This window comes from Amblyraja radiata, chromosome 27 (genome assembly GCF_010909765.2).
Source record: "Amblyraja radiata isolate CabotCenter1 chromosome 27, sAmbRad1.1.pri, whole genome shotgun sequence".
Taxonomy (NCBI): Eukaryota; Metazoa; Chordata; class Chondrichthyes; order Rajiformes; family Rajidae; genus Amblyraja; species Amblyraja radiata.
Window position 1 is genome coordinate 34799561 of NC_045982.1, and position 17272 is coordinate 34816832.

Sequence of the window (17272 nt, forward strand, 5' to 3'; positions counted from 1 at the left end):
ATCAAGGTTCGTGAGTTCAGCCCATAATATTTTCAGTATAATGTTACGTTTTTATGCTTTTAATGGGATTTTTTTTAAGCTGAAGAATTACAGTAGATGTGATTTCCAAAGGCAGCAATGATTATCAAAAATGGAAATATTAGAAAGATATTAATCAAGGAAAGAAATAAATAAATTACACACTCCAAACTGCGACAATGAACCAGCTGCAATTGAAGGATGATTTGTCAGTTACTCAAATTCAAGTGAGTTTATTGTCATGTGTCCCTGACAATGAAATTCTTGCTTTGCTTCAGCACAACAGAACATAGTAGGCATTGTAGGTTCATTCAGTTTGAGGAGTAACAGAAAACAGCAAACAATAACTCCTCTGTCAGGAAACAATAATTAAAACCATTGTTGGGCAAATATTGGAATTGCTGCAGGAAAGTTGATGTTAAACATTTCCCCATCTTTAATGCACGCCTACAAATTAGAAAAAGACAATGGATTTCTTCAACATCGACAACAGCTTAGTATTTTCACAGTACAGTTCAGATGAATGGTCTTGTCCTGAAACATTCACCATCCATTTCACTCCACAGATGTTGTCCAACCCTTCAAATTCCTTCACCAACTCTCATTATTTTTGCTACCTACCCAACATGTCTCAAGAAATGGCAGAACCTACTGAGATTGGAATAGACTAATGCAATGCTGATTTCGATAAATAAAACTGAAAAGTAAATGCCAACTCTGGTATAATCCTGCATTGTTTTGGAAAACCAATCAACAAGTGTTGCTGGTGCCGAATTAGCAGGAAGTGAGGATAAACAATGGAGGCAGGTATGCAGTTGGATAGGAAATGTTTCTCTCACGCCACACTCAGAGCGAGAGAATTAAACTAAGAGTAGTTAAAATCCAAGCATAAAGAAACTCAATTAGTTGAATAAATAATAATTACTGAATAAAATCCTTCTGCATAAAATACATATGCATTTGTGGTAAAAATAACAAATAGTAAAAACAAAACTGAAAAGTCTGGAAGCACTCAGCAAATTCCTGGCATTGAACACCGCATCTTGGGCGCAGATGTCCTCTCTCGCTGCCCCCCCTCTGTGATGCCGCCTGCTCTCCGACTCTACCACCACATTTTAACCCATTACAAAAATACATTGCGCCCATGATGAGGTGTTCCATACCAGGACATCCGAGATATCCTCATTCTTTAGGGAACAGGGATTCCCCTCTTCCATCATTGATGAGGCCCTGACACGTGTCTCCTCTGTATCCCACAGCTCCACTCTTGCTCCCCCTCCCCCCAGTCGCAACAGAGACAGAACCGCCCCTACTCCTCGCCTTCCACTTCCGATTTAACCTTCTCCATCAGCCTTCGCATACAACACATAATTCTCCGGCAATTCCGCCACCTCCAACAGGATCCTACCAATCATCACATTTTCCCATCTCCACCCCTTTCCGCCTTCCACAGAGACCGTTCCCTCTGCAACTCCCTGGTTAACTCATCCCTTCCCACCCAAACCATCCCCACCCAGGTACCTACCCCAGCAAACTGCAGAAGATGCATCACCTGCTCCTATACCTCCTCCCTTGACTCTGTCCAGTAACCCCAACAGTCCTTTCAGGTTAGGCAGAGGTTCACTTGCACCTCCTCTAACCTCATCTACTGTATCTGTTGTTTAAGATGTGGACTCTTATACATCGGCGAGACCAAACGTAGACTGGGCGATCGTTTTGCTGAACACCTTCGTTCAGCCCGTCTCAACCTACCTGATTTCCTGGTTGCTGGACACTTTAATTCTCCTTCCCATTCCCACACACAGACCTTTCTGTCCTAGGTCTCTTCCATTGTCAGAGGAGGGGGGTAGCTCTTCTGGTGAGGAATGGAATTCAATCCCTTGCGAGGGAAGACATAGGGTCTGACAAGGTACTCACTGTGGATTGAGTTGAGGAATTGTAAATGCAAGAAGACACTAATTGGTGTTATCTACAGACCCCCAAATAGTAGCCTGGATGTACGGTGTAAGTTGCAGCAGGAGTTAAAACTGGCATGTAACAAAGGTAATGCCACTGTGGTGATGGGGGATTTCAATATGCAGGTAGACTGGGAAAATCAGGTTGGTTCAGGACCCCAAGAAAGATAGTTTGTAGAGTGCCTCCAAGATGGATTTTTAGAGCAGCTTGTAATGGAGCCGACCAGAGAAAAGGCAATTCTGGATTTAGTGGTGTCCAATGAACCAGATATGATAAGAGAACTCGAGGTAAAGGAGGTAGTGATGATAATATGATTAGTTTTAATCTGCAATATGAGAAGGAGAAGGTTAAATCGGAAGTGGCAGTGATGCAGTTGAACAAAGGGGATTATGAAGGCACGAGAGAGGAGCTGGCCAAGGTAAACTGGAAAGGGACAGTAGCTGGGCATAATTCAGAAGACGCAGGATAATTTCATTCCAAAAAGGAAGAAAAATCCCAAGGGGAGAAGGAGGCAACCGTGGCTAACAAGAGAAGTTAGGGATAGAATAAAACTAAAAGAAAAGATGTATAACATAGCTAAGCATAGCCGGAAGCCAGAGGATTGGGAAACTTTCATAGGACAACAGAATGAAACAAAACAAGCAATACGGGCTGAAAAGATGAAGTATGAGGGGAAGCTGGCCAGTAAAGTAAAGAAGGACAGTAAAAGCTTCTTTAGATATGTTAAGGGAAAAAGAGTAGCAAAGTCAAATGTGGGTTCCTTGAAGGCAGACACGGGTATTATTATTATTGGGAACAAGGAAATCACAGAAGAGTTGAACAGGTACTTCGGATCTGTCTTCACTAAGGAAGACACAAACAATCTCCCAGATGTACTGGAGGACAGAGGATCTAAGGGTATCGAGGAACTGAAATAATTTTTCATTAGACGAGAAATAGTATTGGGTAGGCTAATGGGACTGAAGGATGATAAATCCCCTGGGCCTGATGGACTGCTTCCCAGGGTCCTCAGGGAGGTGGCTCTAGAAATAGTGGATGCATTGGTGATCATTTTCCAATGTTCAATAGATTCAGGATCAGTTCCTGTGGATTGGAGGATAGCTAATGTTATCCCACTTTTCAAGAAAGGAGCGAGAGAGAAAACGGGGAATTACAGACCAGTTAGCCTCACTTTGGTGGTGGGAAAGATGCTGGAGTCAATCATTAAAGAGGTAATAATGGGGCATTTGGATAGCTGTAAAAGGATTAGTGCAAGTCAGCATGGTATTTATGAAAGGAAAATCATGCTTGACTAATCTTCTGGAATTTTTTGAGGATGTGACAAGTAAAATGGATGAAGGGGAGCCAGTGGATGTAGAGTATCTAGACTTTCAGAAAGCCTTTGATAAGGTCCCGCACGTGAGACTGGTGACTAAAATTAGAGCACATGGTATTGGGGGTAGGGTGTTGACATGGATAGAAAATTGGTTGGCAGACCGGAAGCAAAGAGTAGGAGTGAACGGGTCCTTTTCAGAATGGCAGGCAGTGATTATTATCTCAATGGGGTTAGGTAAGGGGGAGGTACAGCAAGACCTGGGTGTCCATGAAAGTTGGTGTGCAGGTACAGCAGGCAGTGAAGAAAGCTAATGGAATGTTGGCCTTCATAACAAGAGGATTTCAGTATAGGAGTAAAGAGGTTCTTCTGCAGTTGTATAGAGCTCTGGTAAGACCACATCTGGAGTATTGCATACAGTTTTGGTCTCCTAATTTGAGGAAGGACATCCTTGTGATTGAGGCAGTGCAGCGTAGGTTCACGAGATTGATCCCTGGGATGGCGGGACTGTCATATGAGGAAAGATTGAAAAGATTAGGCTTGTATTCACTGGAATTTAGAAGGATGAGGGGTGGATCTTATAGAAACATATAAGATTGTAAAAGGACTGGACAAGCTAGATGCAGGAATAATGTTCCCAATGTTGAGAGAGTCCAGAACCAGGGGCCACAGTCTTAGAATAAAGGGGAAGCCATTTAAGACAGAGGTGAGAAAAGCTTTTTCACCCTAAGAGTTGTGAATTTGTGGAATTACCTGCCACAGAGGGCAGTGGAGGCCAAATCACTGGATGGATTTAAGAGAGTTAGATAGAGCTCTCGGGGCTAGTGGAATCAAGGGATATGGGAAGGGAAATGGGAATCAAGAAGGCAGGCACGGGTTATTGATTGGGGACGATCTGCCATGACCACAATGAATGGCCGTGCTGGCTCGAAGGGCCGAATGGCCTCCTCCTGCACCTATTTTCTATGTTTCTATGTCAGAGTGAGGCTAAATCCAAATTGAAGGAAGAGCATCTCATATTTCACATGGGCAGCTTACAGCCCAGTGGTATGAATATTGATTTATCTCACTTTAGGTAGCCCTGGCATTCCCTCTCTCCCTATCCCTTCCCCACCCAAGTCGCACTAGCTTCTAATTTTCACCCAACAAACAGCTAACAATGGCCCGTTTCCTTTATCATTGTTACGTTTTTTGCATATCTTTTATTCAGTGATCTTTATCTACATCATCGTCTATATCTCTCGTTTCCCTTATCCCTAACCAATCCGAAAAAGAGTCTCGACCTGAAACGTCACTCATTCCATCTCTCCAGAGATGCTGCCTGATGCTGAGTTACTCCAGCTGCTTGAGTCTATCTTCGGTTTAAACTAGCATCTGAAGTTCCTTCCAACAAATAAATATTAGGGTCATAGCAAAGCAAATGCAAAAATATTCTACAGTATTAATCAGGACTGTGGAGTCGATATCCAAAACACCCGACTCCGTCTCCTTGATTTCTTGTGTATCCGACTCAGACTCTGACCCTGAAGCATAACAATTCTAAATCTGCTATGATGACATTACACAAGATGGCATTTCATAAGAACTACATGAATCATCAGGCTACCTTTTAAACCCATGTCAAAGTTTTGAGTCTAATGGTTGTAGCTATGCTATTGTGGCTTTTTTATTGTTTATTCTTAAAAAAAAACATAATTCATTATCCAAAAAGAAAAAAAAATTACATATATAGGACTATGACAAAAATTAAATTCCATTGAATTAAATAAAAATTATAAAAGCATTACTCCAAAACCTATTAAATTAAGGCCACATGTATAATCTAAATGGCTAAATTATAAAAAAATTCTCAAGTGCAATAGAAATTAAAACTAAATGCACAGGTAGTTAAGTTTGCAGGGTGACCGGGACAGGTTGAGTGAGTGGGCAGATGCAGTATAATATAGATAAATGTGAGGTTATCCACTTTGGCGGCAAAAACAAGGGGGCAGATTATTATCTCATTGGGGTTAGGTTAGGTAAGGAGGAGGTACAGAGAGACCTGGGTGTCCTTGTACACCGGTCACTGAAAGTTGGCGTGCAGGTACAGCAGGCAGTGAAGAAAGCTAATGGAATGTTGGCCTTCATAACAAGAGGGTTTCAGTATAGGAGTAGAGAGGTTCTTCTGCAGTTGTATAGGGCTCTGGTGAGACCACATCTGGAGTATTGTGTACAGTTTTGGTCTCCTAATTTGAGGAAGGACATCCTTGTGATTGAGGCAGTGCAGCGTGGGTTCACGAGATTGATCCCTGGGATGGCGGGACTGTCATATGAGGAAAGATTGAAAAGACTAGGCTTGTATACACTGGAGTTTAGAAGGATGAGGGGCGTCTTATAGAAACATATAAAATTATAAAAGGACTGGACAAGCTAGATGCAGGAAAAATGTTCCCAATGTTGGGCGAGTCCAGAACCAGGGGCCACAGTCTTAGAATAAAGGGGAGGTCATTTAAGACTGGGGTGAGAAAAAACATTTTCACCCGGAGAGTTGTGATTTGTGGAATTCCCTGCCATAGAGGCCAGTGGAGGCCAAATCACTGGATGGATTTGAGAGAGTTAGATAGAGCTCTGGGGGCTAATGGAGTCAAAGGATATGGGGAGAAGGCAGGCACGGGTTATTGATAGGGGACGATCAGCCATGATCACCATGAATGGCGGTGCTGGCTCGAAGGGCCGAATGGCCTCCTCCTGCACCTATTTTCTATGTAAAAATACATACCAAAAATTTTATTAATAACGTCCTTAGGAACAAAATTGCTTCTGCAGGTCCTCTTTCATCGAAGCCCTTAAATCTGATTTAATTATTTTCGGTGCGAACAGTCTCTCCACACTTACCTGAGTGGGTGGTATGGCTGTTACTATCATAGCTGCAAATTTTACTATTTCTGGATAAGCAGGAATGACTTATTGTACTGTAAGTTTAGACGAGCGATCATATTTCTCTACTTCTTTTAAACCACCAAGAAAATCTTGCCTAAATTCCATTTGTTTAACATCAAAAGGCTGCCTACGCACGAGAACACATTTGTTCTCGACTGTTCAATTTTATCCAAATATTTCGCAAAATCTGACTTCATCGTTTGAAGAGGGTGAGAAGGATTTTGATACTCTCATCTTCATGTTGTGGTTCTGACTTTTCAGCGAGTAGCCCTTTTATCCAAACTGCAACATCACAGAGGGCCTGTTTTGCTTCAGCAATTTAATCTTTGCTTGACAAGATTTGGTTCATTGGATCTACGTAGACAGCAGCTAACAAGATCTGATTTTCAAGTAGCAGACCCTCTCTTTTCTTCATTGATGATACAATTCCTTCAGCAATTAATCCTCCAGCTTTGGATAGGTGAAATATTATTTATTTCTACTCCCATAGGAATGTACCAGGAGTTAAATACTCTACTTGCTGCTTTTAGGTGACTGCATAGCAGAGCTTCTAATTGTGACACCAATCTCCATTGACTTTTAGTCAGTAAGACACTGGGATTATCAATGTCTTCTAGAAAGGGTTTTAGATCAAGCAAACGCCTAACCATCATGTGCTGCCCCAGTGAGTTGCTTGGTCCAAAATAGCTCCCTTTCTGGTACTTCTCTGGAGGATAGCATCAATTTTAGAGTTCCTGGCTGCTGTGGCTACTTGCCTCATCTTACCTATCAGAGGAGCTGCATAGATTTCTTTCAATCCATCTCGTATTGCTTGTTGCAATGTATGTACAGCACAGCGCATATGTTGGATTAGACAGAGCTGAGATGCCTCCTCAAAAATATCATTTAAAGTTTCATCATTCTGTTCTATTTCCACTGTTTCAGTTTCAGAATCTGCATCAGAGATCTCCCTTTCAGTAGTGACTTTTTCTTCTTCAACTTTATTAATCTTTTCTATCGTGCTCGAATGGGATAGTGGCCGAAAAAGCAGCCTACCAGAGGACTGGGAGAAATTCAGAGACCAGCAGAGGAGGACAAAGGGCTTAATTAGGAAAGGGGAAATAGATTATGAAAGAAAACTGGCAGGGAACATAAAAACTGACTGCAAAAGCTTTTATAGATATGTGAAGAGAAAAAGATTAGTTAAAACAAATGTAGTTCCTTGCAGTCAGAAACGGTGAATTGATCATGGGGAACAAGGACATGGCAGACCAATTGAATAACTACTTTGGTTCTGTCTTCACTAAGGAAGACATAAATAATCTGCCGGAAATAGCAGGGGACCGGGGGTCAAATGAGATGGAGGAACTGAGTGAAATCCAGGTTAGCCGGGAAGTGGTGTTAGGTAAATTGAATGGATTAAAGGCCGATAAATCCCCAGGGCCAGATAGGCTGCATCCTAGAGTACTTAAGGAAGTAGCCCCAGAAATAGTGGATGCATTAGTGATAATTTTTCAAAACTCTTTAGATTCTGGAGTAGTTCCTGAGGATTGGAGGGTAGCTAATGTAACACCACTTTTTAAAAAGGGAGGGAGAGAGAAAACGGGGAATTACAGACCAGTTAGTCTAACGTCGGTAGTGGGGAAACTGCTAGAATCAGTTATTAAAGATGGGATAGCAGCACATTTGGAAAGTGGTGAAATCATTGGACAAAGTCAGCATGGATTTATGAAGGGTAAATAATGTCTGACGAATCTTATAGAATTTTTGAGGATGTAACTAGTAAAGTGGATAAGGGAGAACCAGTGGATGTGTTATATCTGGACTTTCAGAAGGCTTTAGACAAGGTCCCACATAAGAGATTAGTATACAAACTTAAAGCATACGGTATTGGGGGTTCAGTATTGATGTGGATAGAGAACTGGCTGGCAGACAGGAAGCAAAGAGTAGGAGTAAACGGGTCCTTTTCACAATGGCAGGCAGTGACTAGTGGGGTACCACAAGGCTCAGTTCTGGGACCCCAGCTATTTACGAAATATATTAATGATTTGGACGAGGGAATTGAATGCAACATCTCCAAGTTTGCGGATGACACGAAGCTGGGGGGCAGTGTTAGCTGTGAGGAGGATGCTAGGAGGCTGCAAGGTGACTTGGATAGGCTGGGTGAGTGGGCAAATGCATGGCAGATGCAGTATAATGTGGATAAATGTGAGGTTATCCACTTTGGTGGCAAAAACAGGAAAGTAGATTATTATCTGAATGGTGGCCGATTAGGAAAGGGGGGGATGCAACGAGACCTGGGTGTCATGGTACACCAGTCATTAAAAGTAGGCATGCAGGTGCAGCAGGCAGTGAAGAAGGCGAATGGTATGTTAGCATTCATAGCAAAAGGATTTGAGTATAGGAGCAGGGAGGTTCTACTGCAGTTGTACAGGGTCTTGGTGAGACCACACCTGGAGTATTGCGGACAGTTTTGGTCTCCTAATCTGAGTAAAGACATTCTTGCCATAGAGGGAGTATAGAGAAGGTTCACCAGACTGATTCCTGGGATGTCAGGACTTTCATATGAAGAAAGACTGGATAGACTCGGTTTGTACTCGCTAGAATTTAGAAGATTGAGGGGGGATCTTATAGAAACGTACAAAATTCTTAAGGGGTTGGACAGGCTAGATGCAGGAAGATTGTTCCCGATGTTGGGGAAGTCCAGAACAAGGGGTCACAGTTTAAGGATAAAGGGGAAATCTTTTAGGACCGAGATGAGGAAAACTTTTTTCACACAGAGAGTGATGAATCTGTGGAATTCTCTCCCGCAGAAGGTAGTTGAGGCCAGTTCATTGGCTATATTTAAGAGGGAGTTAGATGTGGCCCTTGTGGCTAAAGGGATCAGGGGGTATGGAGAGAAGGCAGGTACAGGATACTGAGTTGGATGATCAGCCATGATCATATTGAATGGCGGTGCAGGCTCGAAGGGCCGAATGGCCTACTCCTGCACCTATTTTCTATGTTTCTATGTTTCTATGTGCTTAGCATATTTGAAGCATAGAATCTGGTCCTCCTTAATTTCAAAATCTTTCAAAATGTCATCCACTACGTTCTGGAGATAAATGCTCTCATGATGTGCCTTGGTGTCCTTTACTCCTAATGTCCGAGTTACTATTTTATTGTTTTCATCAACAAATCTAGCATTGATGGCAAAATAGTTAACTCTGAGACGAGTGGTGGCATCCATTTTAATGAACAAAACTTCATCATTTTTCGAAGCTTTTCCTTTTCATTCTTGGTTTCTTCAAGTATAGGTTTTCTGATGCTCTCCCTTGCCAGAGAAACTCCGAGTTTCTTGGCCATTTCTCCATTTAGCCTAGAAAGGCTGGTTGTGAACATAAAGTTTAATAAGGCTACATTATTTCTTACAACCAGTTCAATAAGGTGTTTCTTAAACATTTCTGAGGTCATTGTTACAGTGACTTTGTCTGCAGTAATGAACCTTGTACGTGATGTATGTCCCACAGGAGATTTGTTTTTTGCTGACTTTAATGCTGACATTGGTTCTTGTATCTTTCTCATTTACAAATTCTAATATTTTAGGGTGGTAACGCTGCAAATTTGAAGCTCTTGTTGGAGCATTTTTATCAGAGCCAGATTTATGTTGAGGTCGGAGTCGGAGCTTTTTTACCAACTCCGACTCTAGCAACGCCAAAATGGCTCCGATTCCGACTCGACGACTCCATAGCCCTGCTATTAATATGGTATGCATATGTGGCAAAAATATTTTAACAACATTGTTAAATCCAGCAACATCTGGATAAAAATATTTGACTGAAAGCACTAGATCACAGCATCAAGTTACTACATATTTTGTGTTCTGTTATTCTGAGAATAGTTAGCTCAGTAACTTTGGACCATCAACAGTCACGAAACCCATGACCGATGAGAAAGATTTGCCAGAAAGTATCAAAATGTCTCATCTATGTTTTGATTAAATTGTAGAAATGCTGAAGGGCAGAGAAAAAAAAATTCGAAAGACTCCGATAAATTCCTGTGAAAGAAAGCCGTTTTAGGGAATTAGTCACGCGTTTCTCCAGTGCAGGAGCATTGTGAATCGTTCCAAAACAGCCAGTGTCAGGAGAAAAGGCCCCCCTACAAGATTATACTTAAATTCCATACAAAGTTAAAATTCATTTCAAACAGGATATAACTGATAAGTATAAAGCTTATGATATTGTCAAAACACATTCAAAAATACAGTATTCCAAAAAGCCCATTATAATAACAATATAAACCCCTATCAAATGAGTCTAAATCCTGCACAGTTCACATTTTTAGAAGTTGATTTCTATGTATTGCTTTCCCCACATACTGAATTTGTAATCTAATTGTAGTTTGCAATTTAGAGTTCATAAGACAAACCTTAAGACTACATACCTAATTAAGAATGGTCAACCATGGGTGCCAGCCATAACAACGGATCACACAACCAGAAACTTCAATAAACCCAACACAAAACTTGAATGACAGAAATGTAAGAATAAGAGCATCTTTTACACCAACGACTTCAAGATTTTGGATAAGAATAGGCCAAAGGCAAATCTACATTTGACCACTGTGGTATTTTGTCATTAGAAATAGCACACTCTACAGCTTAATATCCAAATGTGTACCAAACAAAAGGTAATAACTTACGTGAGGTGTGACTCGGTCATTCAGAAGGGACATTGGAAGCTTGGTCTGTTTCAAAATTAGTCTGTAAGGGTCTTTCATAACATTGCCCATCTCATTCTGGAATTGTTGCAGAGATGACTGCTTTATCACTCGAGTGTTAGCTGTGCACAAATTATAAAAAGGTTATTTTGAGAAAATAAGTCCTGCTCAATGTGTTAACATTGGATGGAAAAATCAAGAGTATTCCTGCTACTTTATTGTCATTATTATTTAAAAAGACACAGTGGCGTAATGGTAGAGTTGCTGCTGTACAATGTCCAAGACCCAGGTTTGATCCTGACTACAGGTTCTACGGAGTTTGTACATTCTCCCTGTGACCGTGTGGGTTTTCTCCAGTTGCTCTGGTTTCCTCCCACCCTCCAAAGATGTACAGGTCTGTAGGTTAATTGATTCTGTAAATTGTCCCTAGTGTGTAGGAGAGAGCTAGTGTATGGGTGATCTCTGGTCGGTGTGGGTTCTGTGGCTAAAGGCTTATTTCTAACCTCTATCTCTAAACTAAACTATAGACACTCTGCTAATACCAGGATAGTTGTCAGGTCAGCGTCACAACTGGCTAATCAAACACCTTCCCAAGTCTATAGTTGATGGAGCAGTTTCCCCAGCATTTGGTTGCTGAAACACTCCCTCCTCATGCATCTCACAGGAAACATCACTAGCAACAATTCATTAATGAAGGGGCCATTATGGCAATGGCAGGCTACATGAGATGGGTGGGGGATCTTAGTGCAGGACCAAGACATACCCATCTGCACAGAACCTACTACCAGAGTCAACACATCCTGCCAGTATACCTCTGATGAACAATATATTTGCATCGATGCAGGCTCTGCTTGGTTCTGGATGTTCCCATACCTTCAGTGTTCCCCTTGCTGACTCTTAGTCTGAGGAAGGGTCTCAACCCAAAACATCACCCATTCCTTCTTTCCAGAGATGCTGCCTGACCCGCTGAGTTACTCTAGCATTTGCAGCATTGGAGAGATCAGCCAGGGCCTCTATTGGGAGATTAACTTGCTTCAGCGAGATGAAAGTGACACCTCAGACTCTGGGATTGTCCAGTATTATTGACTGTACTTGCTGGAAAGCCAGTATAAGAAGCCGCAGGTTCCCACAGATAGTGGCAGTTAGACTCCACTCACATGTCTAGAAAGGCTTCCCAATAACCAAGATCTTTTCCTCAGAGCAATTTCCACTTATAAAATGCCAGATAATTTTAGATAATAAAAAAAGTATTTTGGTGTTTTCAAGAAACCCACATGCTGCATCCATTCTCGGAGAAATTGAGCTGTGTGCAACCGAGTCTGGTCATCTTGGACACTGTGTAGGTGTCACTTCACTGTTTCTTGGTATAAACCAACCAAAAACATTTCAAATTTCCAGACATTTTTCACAGCCCATGGATGACCCTGACTTTTAACACACCTGCTGAATGACTTTGCAGGGGGAGGCACACAAGTACCAAACTCTTTGTGAAAAATGCCAATGGTCATCTGAAAACGAGACTCCTATGCCTATACCAGCCCAGGGACGTTAGCAGGAGCAGAGACCTCATGCACAACATGGCAATCCAAAGGAATGCTTTGGGTTCTGATGCAAGGGCAGCAAGTAGACCCGGCGTCCGGGGAGCATGTGGTGCAGGCCAATGAGCAGCAGCACAAGAGGAGCAGCAGGATGAGGAGTGGAAGGCCCAGCAGAAAACCATCAGACTCAGCTCTTACATGAGGGAGAATGGCGACAGCACAGCGACAAGAGAGTCTGTATTAGGCAGATCCATTTCATAAGGGACCTGCAAAGTCCCCAATGCAAAGTAATCCTCACCACAATCCAATTCTTAACAAAAACTCTGTTCATCGGCAATAAGTCAAGGGAGCCTCTGCTAACGTTCTTTTATAGAACTGCCTGCATTGCTAAGATTAATAAATGAATATCCGTCATGTCTTGTGCAGACACAAACTTTATTTTGGTCGAACGAGCAGGGAGATTCACACCCGTGAGAGGTGGCTGGAGCAGGTTCACGCTCCCCAAACCCCTTGCAAACAAGGCCTTACTCTCACCCTGACTATTGATCTCACCGAGAAGAATTAGAAGCATCCTTCGCTTAATGTGGAGGTTGTCTCCTTCTCCCCTTCATCTTTATCTCCTCACTGGCAACCGAGTACTTGGTTGCCATGAAGATATGCCTTTAAAGAATGGTACCCTACTAAGCAAAAAAAGGGCTAGAGGAACTCATCTGTGGAAAGATGGACAGGCGATGTTTTGGGTCAGGATCCTTCTTCAGATGGAGCGGGGGAGGGAGGGGAGAAAGTTGGAATGGAGAGGTAGGGGTGGGGCTAGTGAAAGGTGGCTGCACGTGAGGAGGGGGACGGGGTGGTGGGAGAAATGAGTGATTGGCAGGTGGCTGGAGTATGTGACAAAGGATAGAGGTGAAAATAAGTCTCCCCTTAGATTGGTGGTCCCTTTCCTCTGAGGAGAGTATTATCTGAAATTGGAAAATTCAATGTTCAAATCTTTGAGTTGCATGCCACATGAGTGGAACAAGGTGCTGTGCTTCCAGTGGTAATGAAGCCCGGTATGGTTACCTGCATTGGTCGAGGCATTGAATATAAAGAAGAAGGAAGTCATGATGCAGCTTGATAGGACTTTGGTTGGGCCACATCTGGAAAATTGCACGCAATTCTGGTCACCCAATACAAGCTGGATTTGGAAGCTGGAGAAAGGATGCAGATGGATTATACGGTATTGGCTACAAGGAGAGGTTGAACAGACATGGATCGTTTTCTTTCGAACTCCAAAGGTTGAGGGGAGACCTGATAGAAGTATGTAAAATTATGAGGCCTAGATAGGGTAGATGGTCAAAACCCTTTTCCTATGATGGAAATATCAAATAGTGTGGGGCATATGTTTAATGTGAGTGAGGTAAAGTTTGAAAGAGATGTGCAGGCCAAGTTGTTTTTAATATTACACAGAGGGTAGTGGTGCGTGAAACACACTGCCAAGGGTAGCGGTGGAGGCAGATATAATAGTGGCGTTTAAATGTTTTTGAACAGCCACTTGATTATGCGGGAATGGAGGGATATGGATTATGTGCAGGCAGATAAGAGTCGTGTTCGGCACAGTTTTAGTGGGTCGAAGGACTTGTTCCAGTGCTGTATTGCACTATGTTCTATGTTTGCATGAGACCTCACTTTGGCAATGGAGGAGGCAAAGAACTGAAAGGTCAGAGGTACACAAAAATGCTGGACCGAAACGTTGCCTATTTCCTTCGCTCCATAGATGCTGCTGCGCCCGCTGAGTTTCTCCAGCATTTTTGTGTACCTTCGATTTTCCAGCATCTGCAGTTCCTTCTTAAAAACTGAAAGGTCAGTATGGGAATGTAAATGGGAGTCATCACGTATCAGTCCATTTGCCAATCACTCCACTGAGTATCTTCAGCACTTTAATTTTGCTCAGGATTTCTACATCTGCAGTCTCTTGTGTTTCTGCTGACACACTGTTAGGATTGTCAGGCAGAAAACGGTCAGAAGCTAATCTTGTTATTGGTAATTTATTTTTTTGTCTACTTTTTCTCTCTATTAGATTATAGTTTCTCTCATCTTTTTCTCTCTATCTTTATTCTTTAAAAAAACAATTAAAAACTGAAGCTATGTAAGAAACCTGTAATTAAATTGTCGCTTACTATTATTTGTATACATGCTTCTAAAAAATATATATTTAAAAAAACTGTCAGAAGCTATGTTCAACTGAGCCTGGGTCATATTGGAGACGGTATAGGTGCCACTTTGCTGCTTCTTGGTGTAAACCAACCAAGAACATTTCAAATGTCTGTTTTGGCTAATTTCATGACCTTTTGTGTGAAACCAATGGGCATTAGCACTTCACACAAGAAAAGAGTGAAATCCAATTTTTTAATCACAACTCTTCCCCCCCCCCCCAACTACTGAATTCATGAGATTAGCGTGAATATTTAAAATTGAAACATTTACAGTTTTTGTGCCACATTCAAAATATGGATATTCCTTCATTGTAGATTGGTTACTTGACTTACTAACCAATGTAGTGCTTTATTATTTTAAGCTCCGCCTACTACGCCTACAGAGGGCAGTGGAGGCCAAATCACTGGATGGATTTAAGAGTTAGATAGAACTCTAGGGGCTAGTGGAATCAAGGGATATGGGGAGAAGGCAGCCACGGGTTATTGATTGGGGACAATCAGCCATGATCACAATGAATGGCGGTGCAGGCTCGAAGGGCCGAATGGCCTCCTCCTGCACCTATTTTCTATGCTTCTATATCACTTTATTGTAGATGTGTTTCACTTTTTATTCTTACAAGGAAAGATGTAGATTGGTTACTTTACTTACTAACCAATGTAATGCTTTATTATTATAAGCTCCGCCTTCTACCACACCATTCATATTATCGCAACTCGACATGTGCTGTTAGTTAGTATTGCTGCATGGTAGGAGTAACATGCTGTAGTGTGTTGTATACGTTACTCAATAAATACTGTTATACCAGATCTGCGAGTATGTGTGATTTATTCATCCTGGACGATATCCACTCACCAAACCACTTGATGTTTGGTTCCACTCGAGCTGTCGTCCCAGATGTAACTGTTGACTGGAACTGCAGCGGCTTGACAACCTTTCCAAGCTTGTTCCTTCAAAATAAATAATACACAATTAATAGCCCATAATTGGCTTCCCACTGATTGAAATGGACTCAGTATGCATATATAGAGATCAAATTGGGTGCAAATTACTTCAAGATGTACTTGAGGGTGGACTCGCAAAAATCAGGAAATATGCTTTCATATCTTCAGCAAAAAGTGGCAATTAATAAAATAGATGAGCCAAAAATATGTTATTACTGGAGTTTTTGGAATCAATAGTGAAACTCCATTTCAATCCCACAGTCAAACAATCCCACAGTTGTCCATGGTGAAAAGGAGACAAAGTGTTCCTTGAGTATTTGAGGAAGGACATTCTTGCTATTGAGGGAGTGCAGCGTAGGTTTACAAGGTTAATTCCCGGGATGGCGGGACTGTCATATGCTGAGAGAATGGAGTAGCTGGGCTTGTACACTCTGGAGTTTAGAAGGATGAGAGGAGGTCTAATTGAAACATATAAGATTGTTAAGGGCTTGGACACACTACAGGCAGGAAACATGTTCCCGATGTTGGGGGAATCCAGAACCAGGGGCCACAGTTTAAGAATAAGGAGTAAGCCATTTAGAACGGAGACGAGGAAGCACTTTTTCTCACAGAGAGTGGTGAGTCTGTGGAATTCTCTGCCTCAGAGGCAGGTTCTCTGGATGCTTTCAAGAGAGAGCTAGATAGGGCTCTTAAAAATAGCGGAGTGCAGGGATATGGGAGGATAGGCAGGAACGGGGTACTAATTTGGGATGATCAGCCATGATCACATTGAATGGCGGTGTTGGCTCGAAGGGCCGAATGGCCTACTCCTGCACCTATTATCTATTGTTGGAGTAACTCAGCAGATCAGGCAACATCCCTGGTGAAGATATAAAGGTGACATTTCGGTTTGGGACCCTTCTTCAGACTGAATCATCTATCTATGTTGATGATGCTGCTTGACTTGCTGAGTTACTCAAGCACTATGTCTTTTTTTGTAAACCAGCAACAGCAATTCCTTGTTTCTCAAAATTCCATGATATCTGCCCAGTGGAGAAGTATTCAGTCAATGTTAGAAGTAATACATGGACATTGCTCTCTCCGCTGTTCCTTTTAACTATTTAAGGGTTCTTCTTAGGCCCCCTTTGGCTGACCATGGGTGTCTGTCTCCAGGGTGCTATTCCCTATATGGAGGACGCCTGTGCGTGACTTTGTTTAACGTGGGGAGACTGGTGCACAGACAGCCACCCCACGGTCCTTGACAGATCTGGGTCAGGATCCAGTGGCAGGGAGTACAGGGTACAGTCGATTAATAAAGTCATGATTTTGAATGGGGGATTTACTCAACAAGGGTTATTAAATCATGGTTAAACATATTATTCAGTTAGCACAACGATATTTGTGTTAAAAAATAAAGGTTCACAAACCTTCTTTCTCTCTGCCTGTACATATTCAGGCGTTTAATAGTCGCCCTGTCCCTCCTGTGGCCTCCTGCATCTTTGGGCCGATCTTCACATAAAGAAAAGTACCAAAATAAAAACAAGATTCTAGACTTCCCTTCAAATGGAATACCTACCGTCACCATTGCAAAAACCGGTACTACCCAAACATCTGAATTACGGGTTGTAATGTAGAAATTGAGTGACATATGGTTTTAGTCAGCACTCATCTCATCCCATCAGGCAAAAGGTATAGAAGTGTGAAAACGCACACCTCCAGATTCAGGGACAGTTTCTTCC

At 42.1% G+C, this 17272-nt stretch overlaps 1 protein-coding gene across 1 annotated transcript in view; it reads right to left on the reverse strand.

Annotated features, from left to right (window-relative positions):
- gnl2 (G protein nucleolar 2) overlaps window positions 1-17272 on the reverse strand; it is an 87884-nt gene that overhangs the window by 54252 nt on the left and 16360 nt on the right. The window contains exons 3-5 of the mRNA XM_033045491.1: window positions 16961-17042; window positions 15466-15560; window positions 10865-11004 (exon numbers count right to left, since the gene is read on the reverse strand). Coding sequence (XP_032901382.1) covers window positions 10865-11004; window positions 15466-15560; window positions 16961-17042 — 317 coding nt within the window. The remainder of the gene's footprint in view (window positions 1-10864; window positions 11005-15465; window positions 15561-16960; window positions 17043-17272) is intronic.